Raw genomic sequence first — 27,686 nt, forward strand, 5'->3', positions numbered from 1 at the left:
GGCAAAATCTGGGATTTCTGCAACATTAGTGGCACCAAACGAAATTGCAATTAGTTGTGTCAGCGTTCAACCGTGCCAGACATAGAAGCATGATTTTGGGGTGTAACTCTGTTTGTCTGTCCAATGAAAAACAGGGTGAGTGTTTAAAACATGTTTGAACACTGTCCATTAGAAATGGCACACTTCACCTTTAAAATGTCCTTTTGAACTATATGGATTACCAGTACTGCAGCATAACACAAACCAATTTGCATTCAACTCAAGGAAACTGACTAGGGTGAGTTTAGCGGCATTCCAAACTCAAACAAGATGTGATGAGAATGGTTGACCAATCAAAGCACTGCTTGTGTTGAGCACAGATAAAGTGTTACTAAAAAAATTGTTGGAGTCAAACCACATCAATCACCTCAAAATGGCTCATCCGCTCAACAAGTGTGTTTTTGCTGTACAGAGACAGCTTTGCCTCCCAAACAAATACAGTGTAATCCTGTTTGTATTATCTTATTGCATGGTAGTAGGTGTTAGAGTAGAGTAGTCAGGGATGGGTGGATAGGTTTTTGCATCAAACAACCAATTGAAACATGATGTTTTTAATAGAAGGGGTGTGAGGGTTTCTTTCTCATTGAGATGGTATTCCATCAGCCTGAGATTTGAGCCATTTTACAATGTCCAGCATCTCTTGAGTCTATTTCATGCCATTATTGTACATATTACATTATCATTTCCATATTGTGTATTGTGTGTTTTTTATCTGAAATGAGAACAAGTTATGCAACTTGTTTTAAATCTATACAAATCTACCTCAGGATGTGTTGGAATGTATTAAATGGATATTGTCACCAGGGCATTGTCCTTTTAAATGTGATGTGTATGTCTGTCTTTTTTTAGGTTTAATATGTTTAATTTAAGAGAGAGGTGTGATTGTTTCAAATGTAGCTGCACTGTTTAAACTCAGTATTGGTAAAAAGTAATCAAAGTTTTGGTTTACATGTTGGCAAATTATTATTAGAATTGTTTTTTTTTTATCACTGAGAGGTGCAACTGCAATTTTGCTTCAGTTATCATTTTGCTGTTTTTTAAATTTTTTTTAGAGATTGACAACTCAGGAATATGTTATAAGAATTTTGTGTTTGTGTTTCTAATTAATCACGAGGATAATCAGTGTTGGTGACCTTTTATTATTATAAGTATTATTATTGCTTATCAATCTAATTTTTAGTTCGGTCTTGCTCACTGATGCTCAGGGTTACAAATGCTGTACAAACATGAAGCCCTGCTCATGTTCATGTTGGTTTTTGTTATGTTTTCCTTTGAAGGTTCTACACTATGGTCAAGGCTGTGTGTTCCATTGTGTTTTTGTGTTTGAGTGACCAAAGAATGTAGCCACATTGACTATGTTTGTGGAGTGTCTTCTGCAGTTATTTTAATGAGAACTTTTCCATTTTCAATGAATTGTGATGAAGCATGCAAAGAATGCTGTGCCCGAGATGTGTTTTATTGTTAACATTGACCACTGCTTTCTAGTGAATAAATATGTTTTTTTTTTTTTTTGTGACACTGTATACTTTTTACTCTCTTTGCTTGTCTTGGTATTTAAAAACATTGACCAATGCAGTGAACTATTTATTAATTGATCAAGGTTGTTGTGTAGGATGGAGCACGATTTGTTTTCATGAAAAGCTCATGAATTTTGTTGCACATACCAAAATCACAATGATTGAACAGCACTAATGAACCCTCCTATTGTCGTAAGAAATCGCACTCTACGTTTGTCCTTCGCATCTTTTTTAAAGACAATTCAAAATGCATAAATTCTTGATTGTGTACAACTGTGAAAGACTCCACTTTAATGAAAATCTGTTTTATTGTTGTCCCAAAGTGTATAATAATAGAGCAAAAATGAAGTTTATTGAATATTAATGGAGTAACATAATTTGTAAGGAAAAATTCGCAAATTTAAGTTCAAAAACTTGGCAAAATTTGGCAAAGGATGTCTTGTGTTATATTTATTTCAATCACTAATCAGTAATTTACTTTAATATAACAACTTATAGATTTATTCTACTTTTAGAAAATGAACAGTGTACATTTTAGTTACAATTTAAGTCCATGCTTATTTCACAAATTAATCTCTTTCGACCTCTCCAGCAGTCAAAATGGGCTCACTTTGCACATCCATTGCAAACAATCTATTTCTTCCCAATTTGTTGCAGCGTTAAAGGGGTTTAGGAAGGTGCTGTAGTGTTTCTTTCAGACATAGGAGAAAATAACATCCAGTAGGTTTTTTTTTTTTATCATGGGGCTTCTTTAGCCTCACATAGCCAGAAATATAACTATGGCAAAGGTCTCCAAGTAGGTATAAGCAAAGGCTGGAGACCTCCAAATGGGAACGGGATCTCCAAAAGAGGACGGGGTTACTCCAGAAGGGGCGTGGCTACTCCAAAAGGGGGTTGCACCAACTCCAAAAGGGAGCGTCACTTCCACTCACTGTTAAGTTTAGGGAAAGAGTTAGGTAAGAGGCTCCCTGTCTCTTTAATGGAGGTTTGGAGCTCCCACCCCTTTTTGGAGCAAGGTCTGGACTCTATAGCAGCTTGAACTGGCCAAGAACCGCCCATTTAGACAGGAAAAGCCCTCTAACTGACATGTTAATTGATCAATCACAGTCGGTTTTGTAATTGCGGGGTGTTTAGGGGCAGGGTTATCAGAGATGTATCATACCATAATAAAATCTGTCATGGGAAAAGAAATAATTGATATAATGGTGTGCGAGTCTCCGCGAGCGATTACACAGAAAACACACAGGAGAAGAGCATAAAATGTGTAGAGATCCTAAGCACAGCACAGAAAACCTCATTATAGAGAATTTCACAGACATAGCTAAGAAAACAAAGCAGAAAATGCATTAGAAATATACAATACATATATATATATATATATATATATATATATATAAAACTGTACTTTTTTGAAACTATAATTATCAGGACGAAGTCTTAGCGTGATGTGCTAAAGAAAGAGGGGCGGTGATTCTTCCTTTCACTTCAGTTCCCAATTTTAAAAAGACAGGCGGCGGGTGCGCGCAGGAGGAGGAATCTTCGCGACAATGACGCGCGCTTGCGGGCACGCGCTCACGGACACACAAGTCTCTGCGAAAGAGAGAAAGGAAGAGAGGTAGAAGGAGTGTGGCGGCCTCCGTTTATAATGGCTGCCCGAAAAAGAGAAGTGGCAAAGCAGTTACATTGGGAATAAGATTCGTCTTGCACAGGTAAATATTTATTGTGTTTGTGCGCGTGTAGCGGCACTCATTGTCTGAGCCTGTGTCGGACGGCTGCGCAGGTGCATGTGCTGCTGGTGGGGTTTTGTTATGAAATAGACCTTTACTCATATTGCCAACGCAGCATATGAGCACCATACACATCGAAATACACGCTGCTAGTATGTGTTGAGCTGTTATAATGTGTAATATCATGTAAAGTACAGGCAGTGGTATCCAGCTGGAAAGGCGAAAAACAGCGGCGCTGTTTCGGAAAGACACCGAACCAACAGGCCTTTACACAACAAAAGCACACGACTGCATTTCAGACACAACAGTCGAGTGTTTTCTGCTCGTGTGCGGCGCTGTCCTGCGTTCAATATTCAATCTGTGAGTGTGTCATTTTGACTGTGGCCTTTGATCGCTGCCTCATGTCAAGCTGCTTCCGCATACACACACACACACACACACGTGTGTTGGCAGCGCAGTAACGTTTGTTTACCTTTGTACTAACGGCGGGGTTTTGTTTCAGGTCAGTCCGACTCAAAAAGCGATAGTTTTCCTGTAAAAATGTTCGGGAACATATATAGGTACTGTCAGATGATACATTATGTAAAAATGTGTGTGTGTGTGTGTGTGCGCGCGCGCATTGGGTAGCGTGGGGCAACTTGTCACACGGGGATATTTCATTATAAGATTTTGATTCAAAAGTCCAACCACACAAATGCTTGTTTTCTGTAGCACGTTTTCAGTGTTGCTTTAAACGCTTAACATGTCTTAAATTATCATTCTTTTTGTGAATTATGTCCAACATTTAAATCCAATATCATATTTAGGCTATGTAATAGTGAACACGCACACAGAAAAACAGAATATCATTACGTGGATACATTCAGGCCAAGGTGACTATATTGAAGTGTTACACAAAGTTTTCAAAATTGTCAGGTTGTCATATTAGCATGTTGGCCAAAGCAATGGTCTGATATTTATGTATGTTACCTGTTCAGTTTTTGCTGTTGTATGCTTCAAAATTGTTTTACTCCATACATTTTACTGAGAAGGCATTAAATTGTACTGCATTTAGGCTGTTCATGTCAGGTTCCATGTGTCAACTTACCCCATATAGTGTGATAACATACCCCAAAAGGTAAAAGTGTGTTAAATGAACTTTATATTTTATTCTGGGCAATAACGGCGGAAATGTTCAAGCTTTTTATGGCCTATACAGAAACTGACTTTCAATAATAAAACAAACCCTGAGAATTATTCACTGGAGTAAAAAGTGTGACAGCTCCAGTCTCCCCTATGTACACACAGATATTAATGAAGTCCATTAAGCCACTTATTTGACTGCCTAATATAAACATTAACCTTAAAATTGAAACCCTCTAAAGCTGTCCTGTTCTAACCACTGTACTAACACAATCTTATACTGACAACTGTTTGACAGTCTTTTTCAAGGTTTCTCAATGTATGATAAAAAGGTGATAAAGCGTGTTGTTGTATTATCTCAAAGAGCCAGACATTCGACTAATGACAAGTCTGTTTCATAATTTAGCTTATTGTGTCCAAGGAACACCCACTAAGACAGCAAGAAACCATCTGACCAAGCGACCAACCATAGTTTGCTTTTTACATAAATCTTAAAACTGGTGCTACTGCAATATTAGACACAGATGTGCAGAAATGTGGCAGCTCATTAAAAAAAAAAAAAATGACTCAACAGCCTGTGTGAAGTTACAGTCCGCACCAAAAAAAAGGAATGAATGGGTGAGTGCTTTGAAAGGCGTGGTTTTTGGCTAAATATTCTCATAAACTGAATTTTTAATATTCTTACATGGGCTGGGATGAAGAGATATTATAAAGTATATGTATCTGATGTTTTTTGTTTTTTTAGGTTTTTTTTTTAAAGAAATTAAATTACACAGTAATTTGATTAAAAACTGTGGAGACAGTGAATCAAAATTGAGGCAAACCATTTTATCAGTCACTTAAATCACAGTAAAGAGAAAAGCGTAATTTCATGGCAATTACACACCTGATATGATAACATTAGTGTAAGTGATCAACTGCTCATAACGCCTCATGACACACTCACTATGATGCTGAAAACTCTATTTACTATCGCCTTTACTAAGACCTGAATCAGTACATTAATTAATTTACCTTGGAGCGAATATAGGTGTCCTTGCTGATGTTATACATGTTCATTTGGGATTGAGGACTGACACATTTTAGTCCATAGCATGCTCTTCTCAATATTTATTTGAAGACTTTTAATAAAGAAAGAAAAAACACTGTGTATCCTCTCTAGGTGCCTCGTGTCAATATTACAAGTTACCCATGCAACAACGTTTAACATTTTTTGTTTTTGGATCATTTCTATAAAATTCAGCATAAAACTACCAAACACACATTACTCCCATAGACTCTTGTTGGGAAATAGCAAGTGCTTGTCAGATTAATGGCAGGTGGCAACAGTTGCTAAGATAGGATTGGGCAGAAACACTTTGAAGGCGGGCTAAGTGAAGGGTCAGTTGTGTGGCAGAGCACCGCTGCTGAATAGCGGTGCAGGAAACATTCGTTACCAGTATATCAAACTATTTTTATATATAATCATAGACCCCTGCAGATAGAGTCCAGTCATCAGAAAAGTTTCAGTCTGGAATTTTTTTTTCTGGAAATTTTTAGTTTTTGGGAGACCACACACTTTGTAAACACTCCGTGAATTGAAATGCACAATCCAGAAATAATAATAGCGTGGTGCTTTCTACTATAGCTATGCGAGGCTGATAATACATTGAAACATTAAAAGTTATTTCAGATAATATAAATTGTTGTATTGGTCAAGTCGCGGGGGTGCGGCTCTATTTGTTGGTCGCGACTGGAGTCTCGGTGTGTGTGTGAGTGTATGTAAGTGCAGGGGAGACGAGGGAGCACGAGGGCTCTTTTTAAAATTGAAATAAATGTAGGATATTTTAGACATTGATGTTCTTAACCGATTTACTTTAACCAATGTCTTTGTTTTAATTGGTTATTTTGTTGTGGTAGCCTGTACGGCTCTTTAAAATAAGTGAAATAATTTGGTGATATGGAACCGTTATATGGTCAAGACTTGGAACTACTTCATAGCTGTGCGTTTACTTGCACACCTTAGAACGTCCGTCAACCAATCAGAATCAAGCATTCAACAGACCCGTGGTATAATTATTTTTTATTCATTGTCGTTTTCATATAAATGGTGAAAAAACGGTTTTACGGATGTGACATCTTTTTGTTACAGACGTTACATTTGTGAAAGCAGCACTTATATCATGAGGGGAAACCATCCAAAACACTGAAATCTGCAGACTTCAACCTCTGAAATATATTATATTACATTTATAATACTCATCAAGGCTGCATGATCAATAGAAATAAGATTGAAATTGCCATTTTTCTTTCTTTTAAAAAGAAAAGCCTTTATATACTACATTTTGCAACACTGATCTTAGAATTGATGTCGAAACTCTTTCAAATATTCTTCTATTTTGTTGTATTGTCTAAACCAGTGATTCCCAACCCTGTTCCTGGAGGCCCCCCAACACTACACATTTCAGATGTCTCCCTTACTAAACACACCTGATTCAACTCATCAGCATGTTAGTGGAGACTCCAAGACCTGAATTGGGACCTGAAGTGTCAGAAAAGAGAGAGAAACAAAATGTGCAGTGTAGGGGGGCCTTCCAGGAGCAGGGTTGAGAACCATTGGTCTAAACTACTTGTCCTTTTTTATTTTTCTACATATGTCATTGCTGCAAATGCAAATAAAAACTTGAAGAGAGAGTTTTTTTTATTTATTTATTTATTTTTAATAGAAAAAAAAAGTGCGCATGCATGACTGCGTAGTGAAGGTTTCCGCCTCCGGTCACACGACTCGTAATCCGCCATTTTTTTACAAATAATTTGAGACATGTTTGAAGGGATTGTGGATAATTGAAGGCCATGAAGAATGCACTTGATGCATCCTACAAAATGTGGTAAATGAAGGATGTGAAACGAGGCAGCTTTCCAAGGGTCCTCACAATTGAGATGGCTTTTGGTGCTTGATGATGTGGCAGCCGAGATATCCAGCCTAATGAGGCTGAAGCCTTCCGATTAATAAGGACCCATATTCAATTTGACATCAAAATGTTCCATTCTGTTCCGTGTGATTTACAAAAAACTGATCAAATCAGAGCAGCACCACTTCTCCCTCGTTTTCTCTCTCTCTCTCTCTCTCTCTCACGTGTGCGTGTGTGTGTGTGTGTGGGATGGGACGTTTAACAAAAGTCATTTGCACTCTCTATGTGGTGGATTGTAGGGCTGGGCGATATCTGACAAATGTCCCGATGCCGATTTCAACATTTATTGACAGATGACAGTCAACAATATTGGGAAATTACAAAACCAAGGAGTTTAGAAGTTGCCAAACATATTAAATAGTAACCCAGGTTATGAAATTAGCACCCGCCAAATGCGGTTAGCCTATATGGCAGGTAATTTTGCTCATCAACCTGCCACTGTGGCTGGCTAACTATAAGACGTATCATGACACATCACTGATTTAAGAAACACACTTTATTATATTTTTAAGAACAGATGAAAGAAAAGCCGTCAGATTGCATCAGTGCGCATCTCTGATGCTATATTTGTTCAGAGGCAAGCAGCGGGAGCATGTCTCGTGGAACATGCGCATGTTAAGAGTTCTCACTCTTCTGTTTCAATTGTCTGGAAACTGTTTGCAAGAATAGTGTCATCTGTGAGAATGCTCCAAATGACCTCAGACCATCTCAGGAGGTGCTCGAAGTTTAGTCCGCTTTATTTCCACGTTCACGCCAGTTTGCGCTTAACATACAATTTGAACGCAACTCTGCAGGTACATGTGTATACAACCTAAACAAATTCACCCTGAACCTAAAATTGATTTATATTTCAATTATTATGATTGTTTACATTTATAATTGTCTTTAGATATTAATTTGTATTAGTAATTCTGCACCTGTTGTAGAGGGGTAAGTGTGTAACGGCAAATGGAAGGGTGGTTATATCCGATTAAAAAAAGAAAAATATCTTTGGTTTGAGTTTTTCATGTTTCAATAAATAATTTAATTTTGAAAGCAAAATCAATAAAGAAAGAATATTCACGATCCCTTGGCCGGGTGGTTGATGTAATCGGATATAGCAATAATTTTTTTATAAAAATATAACGCATTCCTTCCATATCACCTAGTCCTAATGGAATGTACTGCTACACCAGCATGAAACGCGAACACCAGCGGAGTGGTAGGCTACTGCGGTCAGCAGCATCTACAGTTTAACATTTTTAGAAAATTGCAATTGAGACAAAAGTCATTCAGACACTTGATGCGTGAGACCAGCAATGTCTCCTGAAAATGATTGAAGAATATGCATCGATTAATCATTCACAATAAGACTAGTAATGTGCATTAAGAACATAAATAGGAAAATAAAAATATGTATGTATGTATGTATGTATGTATGTATGTGTATGTGTGTGTATATATATATATATATATACACACACACACACACACATTTATTTCATGCCAACGTTAAATTTGCTTTGGCGACCTGCCTGCGTCCCAAAGTTATTCAAACATTGTTCCAACAAATACCTTTATCACTCCATTCATGATTTTTGTTTGTGTCATTGCTGTCTTTTCTGCAACATAGGTGAGGAAGAAGAGGATGGTGAGCAGTGAGGCAAAGTACGAGCTGATCCAGGAGGTGGGCCGGGGCAGTTACGGTGTGGTATACGAGGCAGCTGTACGGCAAACTGGCGCTCGCGTGGCTGTAAAGAAGATCCGCTGTCACTCTCCGGAGAACGTGGAGCTGGCCCTGAGGGAATTCTGGGCCCTGAGCAGCATCCAGAGCCAGCACCCAAACGTTATTCACTTGGAGGAATGTGTCCTGCAGAGAGACGGTCTCGCTCAGAGGATGAGCCACGGCTCCAGCTCTTCACTGTACCTAGAGGTACATTTCCCACAACGCACAGCTGAGACAATGAACACAAAGGGCATACATTTTAGGTTAATAGTGGGTCTTGTTCACTTAAAAATGCATACAAGCACAGAAAAAAATCCTCATGCAGAATTTCCACTGGAATAGGTGCGTACAAACAAATTTGTTCTTGCCCTCATTCTAATGTTACAGCCATTTGTCACTCTGCAAAAATATCCTTGTGCTTTCTCATAAGAGTATGCACAGCAAGATCTTTGAGTAAAGCCATGTGTGCCATTCACAAAACCCTTTGAAACATAATAAACATCTTTTTGACAGCTTTATAGTGAGCCTACACTATAAGGCTGTTAAATAAAAATTTGAAATTGGATTTTTTTTAATGTTTTTTTATTTAAGATTAAAATGTACATTCAAATAATAAAGCGGTGCATTTGAATTTTGGATGTGTGCCAAGCACTGACGGTCACTGACTGATCAGGTTCTTGTGTCAGAAAAGTTAGATGCAGTGGAACGAATATAACTGAAAGCAGGTTTTTGAGATGCGTTTGACACTGCATCTAAAAAAAAAACACTGCACTTCTGCACGAGAACCTGAAATCACGGCAAGACTCTGCCCAATTGTCAAAGACATCCATCTAAGGCATGTTTACAGTGAAAGTTGATTGAAAAAAGTGAGGATACATGCAAAAAAGCATTCAGTGTACCATGCGGGACTAAGTTAATATTGAACTGTCTTTTGAAGCGTTTTTCTCATTTTACTTTTTACTTAAATCTTATTTTATTTATTTATCCACTTTAGTTTAAAATGAAATTGACTTTTAACAGCCAGGTATGTTTGCCCATGACTTAATTTTGGTCAGAAGGAATCACTTTTTTTTCTTTTTTTTTTTTTGTCATATCACAGTTGACATCGCAGTTACAGTATTTTTCAAAATAATGGCAATTATGTCCAAATTGTTCAGCCCCAGTGAAATATTTGGCTGGTCATATTCATGAATGTGCAATATGAGTCTTTATCATGTGAGTGAACTTCATTTCAAACACTTTTCAAGAATGCTATTCATTTATTTTTGCTTTAAAGTTTCACTTAGTGCAATTGTTAATTGGCAATCTGCATAAACAAAGTCTGGGCCACTTGCAGCTTATTCTAGCCAAAAATGGACCCTAAAGCCCAGAATATACTTCAGGTTTTGACGGGAATGCTTGGCATCTGCGTACAGTCGAACACTAGCCTTTCAAAGTCTTGCAACAACTCAAATGTGAATGTTGCACCCTTGTGGACTCACTAAATAGTGGAAACAATTTCATGCGCATACTGCTTGCTCGAGTACGCACGGTTAGAAAAAAGGTGGTGCGCGTGTTCAGTGCTCGAGCACACTGCTGATGACGAAATTTACACTATGCGTCCTTGGGCTTTAGACAGTAAAAGTTTGTTTGAGTTGCATGTAAACTGACCAGTCAAAGTTACTGAAGGCGCACTCAGTAACTTTTGTCTTTGTGTCATCTTGGACTTACACTGACACCTAGCGGCTTGGATGCAGCATCATTTAAAATCAGTAGTTTTCAAATGTCATTGTAGAAATTTAGCATTCACAGTCAGTCATGATTACTTTAATAAATGAGTGAAAGTGTCAAATAACAGGACGGTTACTGAGATTAAGTGAGTAGTATTCGGCTGGTCATGTGATTCTAACATGGCAGCCCCCTTGTGTGGACCCTCTCCATGTAGAATAAAACAGCTTTTATAAGGTTACTGATATGTCTGGAGTCTTCATTTAAATGTGAGTGCTTGTGATTAATGGATGTAATGTTCTTCTTGTGTATATCTAGTATACTTGCTACTCTAAGATTTGACGCTATACATTTGCCAATCCAGTAATTATTTCTTCCTTAGAGCCATTGTAACAGCCTCGTACAAGCCTACTTTGTTTCCCAGTACTAATAAAAACGTGTGCAGCCTGACTCCCAGTTGTTGTGAAAAGCCAGCCAATCAGATTAGAGCTAGATCAAGAAAGCTCTTGACATTTTAGTGTACATTAAACATCAGATGGTCACCAAACTGACTGTGGCTATGCAACCTGAGGCTGAAACGAATTGGAAAATAGATGAGTGCATTTCTTTAACTAACCCTTTAGTTAAAGAGATTGTACTTTCAGTCTGCACTCTGTTGAATTATTTAGCTTCTAAAGAAAGCTATCTTACGTTGTGATCAGAAAGACTGCTGTCATTAACCACAGTGTTTTATGAGAAAGCAGGGCTAATTTGACATGCCACACATGAATCCAGTGCAGAGGTTATCAGAGGAAGGATGTGGTGAAATGTAGCAACACATGACATGTAGCAGTGCTTCTCTATGGACAGTGGTGGTGTTGTGTTTCAGATAAGATGTGCTGTGATTGGCTGCCTGAACAAATACATACAGTATACATACATCATGTGTAAACACTTGTATCCTGCAATGACAACTAGTGCAGTATCAAAAAAATATATATTTATAATTTTTATATATATATATATATATATATATATATATATATATATATATATATATATATATATATATATATTAATTATAATTATAAATATTTTGTTTTGATACTGCACTAGTTGACATTGCAGGATGCAAGTGTGTAAATGTATACATGATGTAAAGTATTTGGACACTTAAACCACACTTAAGAATAGGGATGGGAATTTTAGAGGAATTCAGGTTCTCATTCTGGTTCAGATTACTGATGTTTAATGGCTCCATTTAATGATTCTTTTTTTTTAATTTTTATTTAAGAAATGCAGTTCTCACTGAATTTACTGCTGTCAGTAGCCTGTTACCAAATGATGAGATTATTTCAGATTTCGTTAATAAATTTGTAGAATTGCACATTCGGGAACCATTAACTTTCACAAAAAGATGTTAATGTTTGAAATGATAAAACCATTGGTATAGTGTTCAAAATAAAGAAATTATTGTGACAAGGGACTAAAAATGAAATGTTTTTGTTAGTAATGTTCTTTTTAAAATGACGGTACTCTATGTTAAGGGTGCGTGATATACACTCACTGAGCACTTTATTAGGAACACTAATACTGAGTAGGGCCTCCCTTTGTTCTCAAAACAGACTAAATTCTTTGTGACATGGATTCCACAAGATGTTGGAAACATTCCTTTGAGATTTTGGTCCTTTTTGACATGATTGCATCATGTAATTTGTGCAGATTTGTCAACTGCACATTCATGCTCCCGTTCTACCACTTCCCAAAGGTTATCTATTGGATTCAGATCCGGTGACTGGGGAGGCCACTGAAGAACAGTGAACTCATTGTCATATTCATGAAACCAGTTTGAGACTACTTTTACTTTGTGACATGGTGTATTATAATGCTGGAAGTAGCTATTAGAAGGTGGGTAAATTGTGGCCATGAAGGGTCAGCAACAATGATTAAATAGGCTGTGGCGATCAAGCGATGATTGATTGGTATTAATGGGCCCAAAGTGTCCCAAGAATACATTCTTTATACTATTACACCACCGCTACCAGCCTGGACTGTTGACACAAGGCAGGCTGAGTCCATGGATTCATGGTGTTTGCACCAAACTCTGACCCTACCACCTGTGTGCCTCAGCAGAAATCGAGATTCATTAGACCAGGCAACGTTTTTCCAGTCTTCAACTGTCCAGTTTTGGTGAGCCTGTGCCCACTACAGCCTCAGTTTTCTGTTCTTGGCTGACAGAATTGGAACCCGACGTGGTCTTCTACTGTTGTTGCCCATCCGCCTCAATGTTCCACATGTTGTGCATTTTGAGATGCTATTCTGCTCACTACAGTACTATTGTACAGTGGGGTTTTTCTGAGTTTCTGTAGCCTTTCTGTCAGCTCAAACCAGTCTAGCCATTCTCCGTTGACCTCTCCCATCAACAAGGCGTTTCCGTCAGCAGAACTGCTGCTCACTGGATGTTTTTTTGTTTTTGGCACCATTCTGAGTAAACAATTGAGACCGTTCTACTTGAAAATCCCAGGAGATCAGCAGTTTCAAAAATACTCTAACTAGCCCATCTGGCACCAACAATCATGTTTTAGGGCTGCAACTAACGATTATTGTCGATGATTATTCGTCTATTCGGGCGAATTTTGCTACGATTAATCATTAGCTCTTAACCGGCTATTCAGCTTGTGCCCCGAGTTAAAAGGTTGTATTAAACATGCTTACTAACAATAAAGAGGACAAAATCATAATTTAAAAATACCTCTTAATGATATTCACTGAATTAAAGGATTTTTTTTTTTAATTCCGTTTAATTCAATAAAATATTCACTGCAAAAAATCATTATCATCAAGTGTTTGTCTTGTTTTCCATTTAAAAGTGTCTAAAAATCCTTAAAACAAGATACATTTAATTTAGAAGCAACATACAGTATGATATTAAGAATTGCTTTAAGAGAATGTATCTTAAATATAAGTGTATTTTGCACGTTTATACTTCTGCGAGTGCATCAAAGACAAAATATACTTACATTCAAGATATGTTCTCTGAAAGCTCTGCAATCTTATATGCTGCTTCTCAGGTGAATGCATAATTTTTTTTAATTTATTTTTTATTTTTAGATATTTTAAAATATTATATTTTTTTTCATATTATATTCAAAATTCTCAGATAACAATTTTTTCTTCTCCAGCATAGCTCCTAAAGTAAATGTACGTTGTTTTAAAGGAGTTTTTGATATTTATTTTGGAAAACTAGCCAAAACAACAACAAATCAAAAATGTATTTTGTTGCAGTACATGAGTTTGTTCACTTCGATCCATCTTTAATTCACAAAAAAACATACTCCTTTTAATAAAGCCTCCTATTGCCGATTTGCTTTATGATAAGAAACACACAGTGACACTTACTGTATATTATGATTCAATGCCTCATGAGCCATCACATAATAATCTAGCTGCAGCGAGTGCGCTCACAAGGGACGAGCGTGCCCGCCTCAGTGTGTGCATCAGCCGGGTTCAGTTTCAATCTCTCTCCCCCTTAGATCGGGTCTCTTGACGTGACTCGATGAATCGCGCTGACTGCACAGAGAAATGGCAGTTTTGGAGTTTATACTAATTTACATGAACTGCTTTATTATTTGAACTTTAATAAAGGATGCATTAAAGGTGCAATATGCAACAACTTTTTTTTTTGCCAATGTGTGAACGGCTTGTAACGCAACTTAAAAAATTAGCCTTGCCTCAGTGCTTCCACTATACAACAGCGTCAACAGAGAGTCTGCAACACTAGGTAACGTTATCTTAGAGATGGAATCCAGCAATCGTCCGGCTCCCAGCACAACACCGACTCCTACACACACAAACAAAACATTTATCTACTAAATCCCATCTGGCAAAGTGGGAAGGTGATCGTGGTCGAGCGAAAACTAGAGTGAACATCAGCAGGGCATTTGATTCCTGGAGGGACCTTCGTTTGGTTTTGGGGATCAAAACTGACCCTGAATTGCCGTTCTTATTGGACAGGTAAGCTTACGTAACTGCAAAGCGTGTGAAATATAGTGCCATAAGGATTGATCTGTGTAATTTTAGCTAACTTGATCTTGCCTGCTAACGCTGATGAATTGCAAGCTACTTTGCTTTGTAACTTTCAAATAATTTCAACGATCTTCTCTTTATACTAAAAGTCAGCTATACAGGATACATCTAAGCAGATACGCTGGTTTCTTGATCGTAGTACAACATATGACAAACAATAGTGCAACAGTAAACTGTCTGGTATAGTTCGATAGTGTGTAGCTGTGTTTGTGTATCAGTGTGCTATGTTAGCTGATAAGTAGTTTTAGTTTAGTCTCAAAGTTTGTAGTAAAAGAGTCATAACTGTGTAATTTTAATTATGCTACCTCATCTGTCAGCATGATGCCAGTGAATCACGTTCAGTCTCAGTTCAGTTTGTATGTTACATCATTGTTTTGGCCAATGCTCACGTCCCTATGGATTATGTGCACGAGCGAGAGCACGAGCAACAGTTAGCTGGCTGCAGTTCACTTAATGGCCACAGGTGTCATTAATAACAAGGGTTTATGAATCTTACATACTGCACCTTTAAAGATATAACGCCGGGGTATTTCCTTTAAAGACGCTCGACACGCAAGTTTTGCTTAAGCGGAATGACAACTCCGACTCCGCTTCATTTCACAATGAGAGTGCTTCTAAATTTACTTATTTTGTATTTTTGTATAATTTTCTCATACTTTACATCACCTGAAGCTGTTTAGAAAGTTTGTAGTGCTTCTGTGAGTTGTCGTCTTCCTCACCTCAATCAGGTGCAAGCTGAAGTGCTCCGCTCGTGCCATCGTTAGAGTTTCATGTGATCTTATGTTACGTTAAATGAGATCAAATGACTATTTGACAAGGAAAATTTTTGTCGGCAATTTTTATTGTCGACGTTGTCTATAACGTTGACTAATTATTTTAGCCCTAATCATGCCATGGTCAAAATCACTGAGAAACTTTTTTTCCCCCATTCTGATGGTTGATGTGAACATTAACTTAAGCTTCTGACCCATATCTGAATAGTTTTATGCATTGCACTGCTGCCACACGATTGGCTGATTAGATAATGGCATGAATAAGAAAGTGTACAAGTGTACCTAATAAAGTGCTCAGTGAGTGTACCATTTGCAGTGTTACCAGATCTCACAGGAGAAACAAGGGACCTGGTCTTAAAAAGCAAACTCAAAATAAGGGACCTAACCCAAAATATGTGATAAGTAATTACATTTTTTTACCATGTGGGGGAATTATCAGCATAGAAATTACAACAAGCATAGTATACAGCCTATATAAAATAGCCTAAAATAAATGTCTTCAATAAATGTATCAATATTAAATATATCCCCAAAAATATTTCAAATATACATCTGGCCAACTAAAACCAGTGATTAGCCTAAATCTCTCTCTCCAGCATGCACACTACTTGGATTAAGCATCACCTTATGCGAGCCTGTTTGTTTTTGTTTTTTTAAAACCTTGGTGTACCCACAGAGAGAGGATACAATGTTCCACTGTTGCTTATGAAGTCTGGAATAAACTTTATATTGATTTAAGAACCAACAGTATGGTTAAACAGACTTATTGCTCTTGGAACTTTTATCTGTAATACGCCATATGAAACTGAACATTATGACAAAGGCCTGAATAAAAAAAAATGAATGAATCATTTAATTTTAATTACAGATCTGCTTCTCAGTCAAAATCTGGCAACATCAAATCTTTATTAATGCAGAATTTCTACAAATAATTCAGTGAAGACTTGGAAAAAACTGAGAAATTTTTTATCTCTACTATTTTTCCTTGTTTCTGGATTATCTTTGCATGTATATGTAGTAATTATATATAGTTGTTAAAAAGATCTTCAACTTAAAAAAAAGTGAAGCCTAATTTTTTTGGCCTACAAGAAGTGGTGTTATTCTGAAAATGTATTGTGATGAACTCTTTGGTCTTTGGTTCCATGAAAAAATAATTGGATCATATTAACCAGTTACCAGCATTTAAAAGTAAAGTTTTCACTCCAGAACAATTGAAAGGGACTTCGATCCCATTTTCGGTTACGTTCTGCAAAACATTTTGTTCGTTTTCATTACGTCTTTCAATTCTTGATTGTGAGACTTTTGAATTTCCAAGAATTAGTGGAACTTGTTCATAGTTTGTGCTAAATGCCACCTGTAGTTACTCTGTTAGGACACCTGTGTGAACTTGAGGTAAATTGACTTCATACATATTCTAAAAATCACTGCCATATTAGTTGATTAACCAGAGGAATATCACCCTGCAGCTCTCACCTGGTTACCCACTGAAGCTAAGCAGGGTTGATCCTGGCTAGTGCCTGGATGGGAGACCTCCCTGGGGAAAACTACGGTTGCTACTGGAATAGGTATTAGTGAGGCCAGCAGGTGGGTGCTCACCCTGCAGTCTGTGTGGGTCCTAATGCCCCAGTATAGTGATGGGGATGAGGTCCTGACTCTGTGATCATTAAAAATCCTAGGGCATTTCTCGAAAAGATTAGGGGTGCAACCACATTGTCCTGGTCAAAGTTGCCCATTGGCCTCTATTTATCATGGCTTCCTAATAATCCTATATATATATATATATATATATATATATATATATATATATATATATATTATAGAGAGAGAGCACACTATGGCTGCCGTTGCATCATCCAGATGGATGCTGCACACTTCTGGATTAGATTCACCCGCTACAATGTAAAGCACTTTGAGTGCCTAGAAAGTGCTTTATAAAATGTAAGGTATTGATTATAATTAATAATTGCAAAAATGTCAATTATTAAAAAAAACAAAAATCTGTTTTGCAATCAGAAACTACTAAAAAGGTCATGGAAATTCATTGGTGAACCCTGTATTCATGCCATGAAATTCAAACAGGTTTAAGTGTCCAAATACTTAAGGGGTTACTGAATATTTAAAGTATGTGCTACACAATTACAGCAATTGTTCTAACTTTGTATTTGTTTATATGCACTCAGTTGGTGGAGACCTCCCTAAAGGGCGAGATCACATTTGACCCGCACTGCGCCTACTACCTGTGGTTCGTTATGGACTTCTGTGATGGTGGAGACATGAATGCCTATCTGCTGTCTCGCAAACCCAGCCGCAAAACAAACACCAGCTTCATGCTGCAGCTGGGCAGCGCACTTGCCTTCCTTCATCGCAATCAGATCATTCACAGAGACCTCAAACCTGACAACATTCTCATCTCGCAGGGCCGCAGCCCGGCCGGGTCGCCTGAGCCCACTCTAAAGGTGGCCGACTTCGGCCTCAGCAAAGTCTGCTCGTGTTCGGGTCTGAACCCTGAAGAACCAGCCAGCGTCAACAAGTGTTTCTTGTCCACAGCTTGTGGGACGGACTTCTACATGGCCCCGGAAGTCTGGGAGGGCCACTACACCGCTAAGGCGGACATTTTTGCGCTGGGGGTGATTATATGGGCCATGGTGGAGCGGATCACATTTGTGGACGTGGAGACGCAGAAGGAACTGTTGGGAAGCTACGTACAGCAGGGGGAGGATATTGTCCCATTGGGGGAAGCTTTGTTAGAGAACCCCAAGATGGAGCTCCACATCCCAGCCCGGAAGAAGAGCATGAACGCTGGCATGAAGCAGCTCATTCGAGAGATGCTGTCTGCCAATCCGCAGGAGCGACCCGATGCTGTCGAGCTGGAGCTCAGGCTGGTTCGGATCGCATGCAGGGAACTCGACTGGGACACGTGAGAGTACGGCGTCTTGGACAGGGGTGAACTTTTTTGTATTTCCTGCCATCTAGGAAGACTCTTTCTTTTGAGCATCAGAACACATTGTTTGGAGGCAGAAATGGGTTTTTAAGGGGTGATTACACTGGTCCTTGGTCTTTTCTACTCTAAAAAAGGTGTAGTACAACACATCCATTGGTGATAAATAGCCTTTACAGCAATGTTAAATGCTCTTTTAATGTCTCAACTCTCCACAAGCACATAGGGACTTTGGTGTCATTAAGGAAAAACATCAGATTTCCACTTGTTGATGACTTCCCATTTACCCACATCATGTTTAGTGGTGCCAGAACATTCCAGTACTAAGAAATCAGACAGCATGTAGGGCTGGGCGGTATAGCTATAATAAAAGTGGAGTTTGATACTTTGAGGCTTTAAATATTTTTTTTAATCGTAGAAACCGTCTTTGCCAAGTAAATTCAAAACGTTAATGTTTTTTCAAATGTCAAATCAACCAAATTTCAGAAACTTCCCCTGATGAAAGTTTTGATTTTCTTAATACTTTTTCTGAATAGAAACATAAATGATGATGAAAATCAAAATTAAATGTCCTGGATCAATATTAACTGCGGCGATTTTCACCTAGGATTTTGGAGCATAGCTCAAAAAATTATCTTAAAAAGCTGTCTGCATCATTATTTTAGTTTTACACATAGGTTGGTTTATTACTAAAATCAGTTGACTTCAGTACCCCTTGTTGCATTCTATGCCAATGGTGAAAATGCATTTGGTGTTATTTTTCTGAAGTTGGAGTGCCTATAGCACAAGAAATAATATTAAGATATCTTTATATTGTTTTAGTTTCTGGTTCAGAACAAAGTTTACTTTTTGTATCTTATTTTTTAAGATGCTAAATGGTTAAGTCTCAGATATATGGGGCTCTCAATGTGGCTCCATCCGTAAATTTGCTAAATTCTACCAATTTTCTATTGTTGAAAGCCAAATGTGGGTTAGATGGTATGAAGCTAGTTTTTCATGTCCAACAAAATGAAGGCCTGAAGTACAAATATATTGAAACTAAAATCAGTTGTATAAGTGTCTGGGTGTTAGAGATCTCAAACTTGGTGGGATGGTCTACCAAGTAGTTTTGCTCAAATCGAAAGCGAAAATTTTCATTTTGAACCTAGTCTCGCGTAGCCAGACCTTTCACTAAAACGGCAAGGGTTTGAACAATATAGCAGCTTAAATTGGTCAAGAACTGCCCACTTACACAGGAAAAATGATCCATCACAGTCAGTTTTGCCATTACGTGCGGTTTAGGGGCAGGGTTATCGGAGATATACGATACCATAATAAAAGACTGACATGGTGGAAGAAATAATTTTTATAATAGCGCTGCTGTCTCCATGATTTGCACAGAGTGTAAGTACAGCACAGAAAACCTCATCACAGAGAATTTCATAGACAACAATACAGAATATAAAAGTCTGCATGTGGATTTCCACTTTACTTTCTGCAACATTGTTTAAAAGCGTTTTCCAATTTTGTGTGCTATGTGCATCAGACGTTAGAGCACAGACTGTGGGTGGTCTGACAGCGTGCTGACTGAGACTTTTGACCCCATCAACAAAATAATGGATTACTCTGTAAATATAGATCCATGGTATATAATATAATATTTAGACTTTCATCATCATTTATGTATTTCATCAGAAAAAATTATCAATAACAAAATGTTGAACCAGGGGCCTCTGGTTGAGTAAAATGCTGTAAAAGTCTAGTTAACAACAAGCAGTGAATTTTTTTTCACTAAATAAAATTGTTCATTTATATGCAGCAATATAATGCACAGTAATAAATAGCAATTTTTACCGACATTTAAAAAAAAAAAGGTTTTCACTAAAACTGTTTAAAGCATATCAAATTCCACACAGGAATTCTGTGAACCTTTTTTAGTGGTGGAAACAAATCATTCTGTCAGTGTTTTCGACCAATTCACTGAAGCAGACAGTTAGAAAGAACTGATTTGCAGCAATGAATTGAACATACCAACTCTAACTGCGTTTATTGCTACCGAGATTGAAATCGGACAACTAAAATATCCCTGTCTTAGCATGCTTATTCACAGTATTCATGATAAACTCATCTCAGTATTCAAAATTTCAGTTACATTTTTATCAGCAACAATGTAATATTGATTATATCTTAAATATTTTAGATATATCGCCCATCCCTAATGTAGATTTGATAGAGCACAACAAACTCATGGCCTCTATCTCTCTTGGTAACTCCAGTGTCTTTCCATTATGTTCTCTTTGACAGCTCGTCCCACATCACTCCCGGTGCTAATTCAACTTCTAATGCACACCTTGATATTTTCATGGTCAATTTTAACAGCTTTTGTACAATGGGATCAATAACTGTTTTTCAGCACTTCGCTCAAAAAAGGGCTTCAGGGAGTTGTATTTGTATCGCTCAATTTGAAAACAGTGTTTTGTCATATTTTCTAAAAAGTACTTCACAAGGCAATAGTTTCTAGTCAATATTTCAAAAGTGATTCGGTAAATTATTCTGTCGTCCTACTAAATAAATAAGCTTGAATAATCAATGATTACCCTCAATAAAATAACATGAGTAATTAATTGAGGAAAAAAAAGTTAAGGCAATTCTTTCTAAAAAAGTTAGCATTAGCTTCCTGCTAGAAATTCTCTGATTTTGGTGCAATAGAAGGCTTAGGGCACATGTGAAGGATGGGTGTCTTTCTGTGCATTTCTCTGTTGTTTAGGTCTGGCTCAACCAAAACATAATCAGCCTGATCTCATGAAAATTACATGACTGTGACACATTTTTGCGAAATGACATTACGTGGTTTATAACATGCATTACATGCAGTTCTTATGTGAAATGTCCACTGTGTGGTGCTAAAAGTGAGTTAAATGTTCTCCCAAACAGATGAGGTTTTGAAGGTTTATGCTCTATCGAGTTTTAAATCAATAAAACCGAAATCCCTACCCTAAAACTTAAACTAAACCTAACCGATAGTGTCAGAAAAGCAAATGTGAGATGAAAAACACAATTGCTGTAGCAACCACATCATTTCGTGGTGCTTTTATGTCACATTCAGCTTATGTGTCAACTCATACCCCGGTCCTTTGCATTGCAAGGGCAACGTTCTGTCAGTATACTCTGCAATTTGGTTGCATTTGAACAAACTCATAAATGTAGTTGGTTATGTATTGCTAATGTTAAACTGTATCACCTTACAAGTCATGCACAATAGTGAAAGTGTTTAGATGTCATAAGATAGCATTGTGTGAAAAGTGTTTATGAACTGTTAATCTGCTATTTTACTCGTGATTTGCGTGAAAGTCGTTGTTGTAGCGCCTCTAGTGTTTATTTCACAAGGAAACTGCCGTGATACGTACAACAAGCCAAGTAAAGCTCATTTGGCAGAAAAATGTAGGTATAGTAACATGATTTAATGAGACCAGGTTTAATGTGATGTAAACAATGCCCTTAAATGAGGAATTAGGTATACTGTCTTTCCTCTAGAATGTAGCCAAATGACATTTGTCATAATTTATGAAATTTAAGTCATAGGAATAAATTAAAATCTAATAAATATTAACTGACCAATATGCTGATCATGTAAGTATCAGGGTTGACAGTAAAGAAAGAAAAATAATATTAAATGCCTAATATCATATTAAGAGTTGGTGTCGCTATTCATTGCTAATTACAAAATGATTTACACATACCCTTCCAGTCAAATGTTTGGACACACCTACACATTCTTTATCATAACTATTTTTCACACTATAAAATAACAGAAAAGTCATCAAAACTATGAAATAACAACTGGTAGTATAGGAATTATTTTGAGGAAAAAAAAGTGAAATCAGAACTAGGGATGCACCGATGCCATTTTCTCTTCCAATTTCGATATCAGAAATCTCAGTATTGGCCGATACCAATCCCGATCCGATACCAGTGTTGTTTTTTTGCATAATCACTTTAGAAAATCTTTGCCTCATTGTGTGTAACTAATTGGGGTACACTTTAATAATAATAAAGTATTATTATTATTATTATTAAAATACAACAGTAATATATTTCAGTCATGCACCTTTAACTTGAAAACCCTCTGGTTTTTATTTGGACGATCGGAATATTCCAGGAAGTCCTGCAAGTGTCTGTATGAGGCTACTTCACAGAGGTTTAATTGGCTTCTTATTCGAATTCTGGACAAATGCTCCCCTGGTGCTGTTCTAAATGCATTTTATAAGTGAACCGAACTATTGAGCATCTACATCTGAGATGTTGTTCATGAGTAGCACTCAAATATGAAAATAGCCACGACCACTTCACCAGCCTGCGCGTGCTATGTATGCGTGTCAACAGAGCAGCGCCACTCACTAACGTGCTGTTGTATGCATACTATACATTTACTTTTGCGATTCACAAAGCTATAGTATAAGTGGCTTTGAATAAAAATGCTTTTATGGTTCTTTTATGTCAGTGTTGGAGCTTGACAGTAATGAACATGACTAACGCACAGTATCGGATTTGGATCGGGCTCGTCGGACCAATACGCGAACCATCTAAAAACATCAGTATCGGAGCCAACACCGATCCAGGTATCGGATCGGTACATCCCTAATCAGAACTAATATGAGCTTCTTCAAAGTCGTCACCCTTTGTGTAGATTCCAGCTCTGTTTATTCTTTCATGCCTTCGCGTCTGAGACCGTTAACCCGCGCATCTTATCATGTGGCTTGAGCGCGTTGCCACGGAGACATAGCGCGTGTGGAGGCTTCACGCCATCCACCGCGGCATCCATGCTCAACTCGTCACGCACCCCACCGAGAGCGGAAACCACATTATAGTGACCACAAGGAGGTTACCCCATGTCACTCTACCCTCCCTAGCAACCGGGCCAATTTGGTTGCTTAGATCAAAAGGTTTTTAAGATCATGAAAAAACAATTACAATCAAGTATGTCCAAACCATTGATTGGTACTGTATGTTATTGAGGGACAAAAAAGGCACACACACACACAACCACAAGACTCTGTGAGTCAGGGATCTCATGTCTTTGACACTCAATACCAGTGAGGTGAATTTGATCTCTGCCTCTGTGTCATTCTTGCCTGGAGCCTCATAATGCTGAATCTTACCGGTAATCCTTTCCATTACGCTCCTGACAGACTTGCGCTAAGCCTGTTATGTTTTTGTGGCATCAGAGGAAAAATGAATTCTCTGGGACAGAAACTGCTAGTCATTTTGTACGAATTTACAGGCATATCTGACAAGAACCTTTGTGGCAGTAGTATCTCTGTCCCTTTAAACACAGAACATATCCTTTTTTTTAAGTGACAAGGGACAGTAATATTTACATTTATTATGCTGTGTGTTTATTTTTCTTTGGCGTTTTACCCTTTTTCAAGTGGGGGATTCTTTTAAATGACAGAACCAGCAAATATTTAATTCCGAGGAATGGCTTAAATCATCCCGCTTAAAGATTTTTTTTTTTTTCCCTGCTTTTATAAAAGCATCACTCCAACTGTGGTATTATCCTATAATCCATATTATTGCAAGAATAAAGGATAAAAGGATCATTTGTTCTCAGAGCCACAACTTTGTGATCGCCCAAATATTGTTTAATTAGCCTTTTCATTGAGATTACCATAATTTATGCCTTATTTTAAAATCCCATTGACCTTGTGAGCACTTGATTCGTCCATCTATTTCCTGAACAACAACCGGGAGTTCTCTCAAAGGACTAAGCTACATTTACCTGAAAAGCACTTGGTGGTGTTGGTTAGAAACGATTGCTTGATTTGGAATTGTTGCAGTTTGTCAGTATTAATAAGTCCATAGGAGAACGTCATTGATGGGGCGTACATGCCCTCCTAGTGCGATGCTGAAGTTTACGGTGCAAACGTTGAATATGTGAACAGCCGACATGCATATGAATGTCATTGGTTGGAATGTAAGATTGGGGGCAAGCCCAAAATATTATTTTTTTTAATGAGCAAATCACAGGTGGAGTCCTGTGGAGTATCTCAAAGCGATTGTTCACCCAAAAGTGAAAATTGTAATTTACTCACTCTCTTGTTGTTCCAAAATTTTGTGACCATCTTTATTCCATGTAAGGAGATGTCAAGCAAAATGTTCATTTTGTATGTTTCCATACAACAAACGCATATAGTGACCATTTACTGTCCAAATGATTCATGCGCAAGTCAGATGATAGCTTCGTTTGATGTGCAAGTCTTTATTCACTAATAATGTTCCCCTCTGCAGTAGCTGTCAAATCTACAGAGCACCGTAGAGGACAGCGAGGGAATTCATTTTATGAAATATTTTGCATTCCCTTGCAATAGTTTTGCATTCCCTGTACACTAGTTTCCATTGCTTTCCCTCACAATAATGTTTGAGTTCCCTCGCAGTAGTTTGCGTTCCTCCACAAGAAGCTTTGCGTTCGTTTACAATAAGTTGCGTTCCCTCGCAAATTGTTTTTGTTCTCGCAACAGTTTGCATTTCCTCACAGTTTGCATTCCTCTCACAGTACATTTATGCGTCCCTTTGCAATCGTTTGCGTTTCCTCACAAAACATTTTTTCCCCTCGCAATAGTGTGAATCCCCTCACAAAATGTTTTGCGTTCCCTCGCAATAGTTTGCATTCCCTCAGTACATTTTGCGTTCCTTTTGCAATAATTTGTGTTTTTTCTCTCAAAACGTTTTGCCTACCTTTGCAAAAGTTTGTTCTCTCACCAAAAGTTTTCGGTTCCCTCATAATAAATTTTGCGCTCCTTTGCAGTAGTTTGCGTTCCCTCACAATACCTTTATCCATCCCTTATGGTTTGACAACAGTAACCGTAGTTGAACTATGGTATACTATTTTGTAATAAAACCATAGTACATAAAATGTACTATGATTTTACAACAGTAACTATAGCTCAACTATGGTATTTGTATTACATAAACTTTAACATGTTTTTACAACAGTAACCAAATTTTAACCATGATATTCATGGTAAAACTGTAATACAGGAAATCCAAAACTATGGTAATAAAAATCATAATCATTCTGCAAAAAACCCCAAAAAGAAAAAAAAAACAACAACAAAAAAACACGGTTACTATATCATGGTTAATTTATGGTACAAGTATGGTTTTTACTATAGTAAATCTGCAGTCACAATGTAATTGTTTTTTGTAGGAACAATGCTTTTAAAAACCATGATGCATGTACCACAAATTAACCATGGTGTTACTAAAGGAAAACTAACCATTTTTACTATAGTTTTGGTTTTCCTTTATTATTACTATGGTTTTACCACGAATATTATGGTTAGTGTTACTGTATTAAAGCCATAACCGCAAAATTGACCATGGTTTTACTATAGTTACCATATTTTAACCATGATATTACAGCATTATTAAATACCATAATTGCACTTTTTTCACTGTTGTAAAACCGTGGTTCATTTTAGTAAGGGATAAATAATGGTGTTGCAAGGAAATGCAAAACTTATTGTGAGGCTCCGCAAACGATTGTGAGGGAACTCAAAGGGACTCTTATTTGCATTGTGCATTTTCAAACTTTCACATTGCATTCAAGTTTATAGACATGCAAGAAACAATGGCATTTGATGCCATTAATGTCAAATCGACAAATTTGAATATGTAACAAGTGTGAAAGATATTTGAGGGCTGTGGCGGAGGGGAAGATTGTCAATGATTAATGACTTAAATTAACAGCTATCATATGGCAATCAAAGATTAGGATAGTAGTGCACAGGTCGAATGCACTACTTTTCTGGTGGAATGATATGACAGAGAGAGAACGATGATGCTTTTCATTTTTGGGTGTCCTTGAAAGACAACAGCATATCAGTTAAATGCATTTGAAAGATAATTCACCTACTTATACAAGTACTAGTTTTCCCCTTCCTAACATCTACAAAATCACAATAAGCTGGCCATTTACTTTGATCTTACAGGAAGATATACCTGTAAGATCACATTTAATTTCTTTAAGCAAGTTTTTTGCTGCTCTGTACATACTGTACATGAACGTCTGAACACCTGATATGCACAGAGGAATGTCTGATGGCTGTGATGTGTGCTGTGTGAGTGATTGTTAAGTCTGTGTTGTGAACAGGGCTGTTGACATTCTCGGGTTAAAAATTGGTTGTAATAAGTAGCATGTTGACATGATCACATGACTTTATGTGTGTTTCTGGATTTCTGTGCAGTGTCAGAGTGTATACTGATCTGATCTTCTGGCCTACGGGTGAAGTTCCTGTTAAGTGTGTTAAGTTGTGGGAGCACAACTGTATTACAATTTTGTAAGAAAGAAAATCATGTTTTTCAGAAAAGCACTACGAAATGTTTCCCTCAGTGTCAACCAGCTCACAGATTTTCCTCAAGCCTTCAACCGTTTGACTTGATTTACACTCAACATCAGCTACTGGGAGCTGTGGTGATGCACTGTGACTTGAAAAGTGCTTTGACTTTTGCTTTGTTTTCCTTCGACATTTTGTGTTCCTTTAAATTAATTTGAGATAAACAAGTTCATGAGAAGGAATCTTCAAAGTGAATGTGTAATTTATTGTTGGGATTGGCTTTATTAAAAAAAAAAAAAACCTTGCACTTGAATCTTGTTTTTTTTTATTGAAGCATTTACTTATTACGGAGCATTTACAGAAAATGTGTGTATTGACCATGTACAGATTACATTAGGTGTTCATCAGACTCAGCCCACTTTATCCAGTGTTGAGTTGTCTTACAGCTCTCTTCAGGGATCCCCTAAAAACTAGTTTGATCTGAAATGCCCCAAATGTAATTAAACATTAGATCAGAGGAATGAAAAGCCAATTATTTTTGCATTTAGTGGAGAGTTTGTTGGATCAAAGTAAGTAATGTCAGCATCAGCGGAATGTAAATTAACTGAATTGATTGGCTGTAGATGGAGGTAAGTTAACCATTTGGTTACTGTAAAATAATGTATTCAAAATACCAGGGTTGAGAAGTTATGAAAATCTTGGTATTACCTTGGTACCATGTTAACAAATGTTTTTTATTTTTATAAAATAATAATACAGTACCATGATACATTTCTATTAGTGCAATGTGCCATTAGGAGCACACTCTTTAAATAAATATTCCAGGT

General features: G+C 37.4%; 1 protein-coding gene across 1 annotated transcript; it reads left to right on the forward strand.

The window, feature by feature from the left end:
* Window positions 1–3,115: 3,115 nt before the first annotated feature.
* On the forward strand, window positions 3,116–27,164 carry LOC127425712 (serine/threonine-protein kinase pdik1l). Its single transcript, XM_051671968.1, has 3 exons — window positions 3,116–3,265; window positions 8,969–9,268; window positions 17,787–27,164. The coding sequence occupies exons 2-3, from the start codon at window positions 8,984–8,986 to the stop codon at window positions 18,525–18,527; spliced, it is 1,026 nt and encodes a 341-aa protein (XP_051527928.1). The 5' UTR covers window positions 3,116–3,265; window positions 8,969–8,983; the 3' UTR covers window positions 18,528–27,164.
* The last annotated feature ends 522 nt before the right edge of the window (window positions 27,165–27,686 follow it).

The sequence above is a fragment of the Myxocyprinus asiaticus genome, chromosome 34 (assembly GCF_019703515.2).
Source record: "Myxocyprinus asiaticus isolate MX2 ecotype Aquarium Trade chromosome 34, UBuf_Myxa_2, whole genome shotgun sequence".
Lineage (NCBI taxonomy): Eukaryota > Metazoa > Chordata > Actinopteri > Cypriniformes > Catostomidae > Myxocyprinus > Myxocyprinus asiaticus.

Excerpts from the sequence above, each read along its gene's own strand:
- LOC127425712 (XM_051671968.1), top strand. The coding sequence starts at position 8,984 with ATGGTGAGCAGTGAGGCAAAGTACGAGCTGATCCAGGAGGTGGGCCGG. Across the intron at positions 9,269-17,786 it reads GCTCTTCACTGTACCTAGAG|TTGGTGGAGACCTCCCTAAA; the intron begins GTACATTTCCCA and ends ATATGCACTCAG.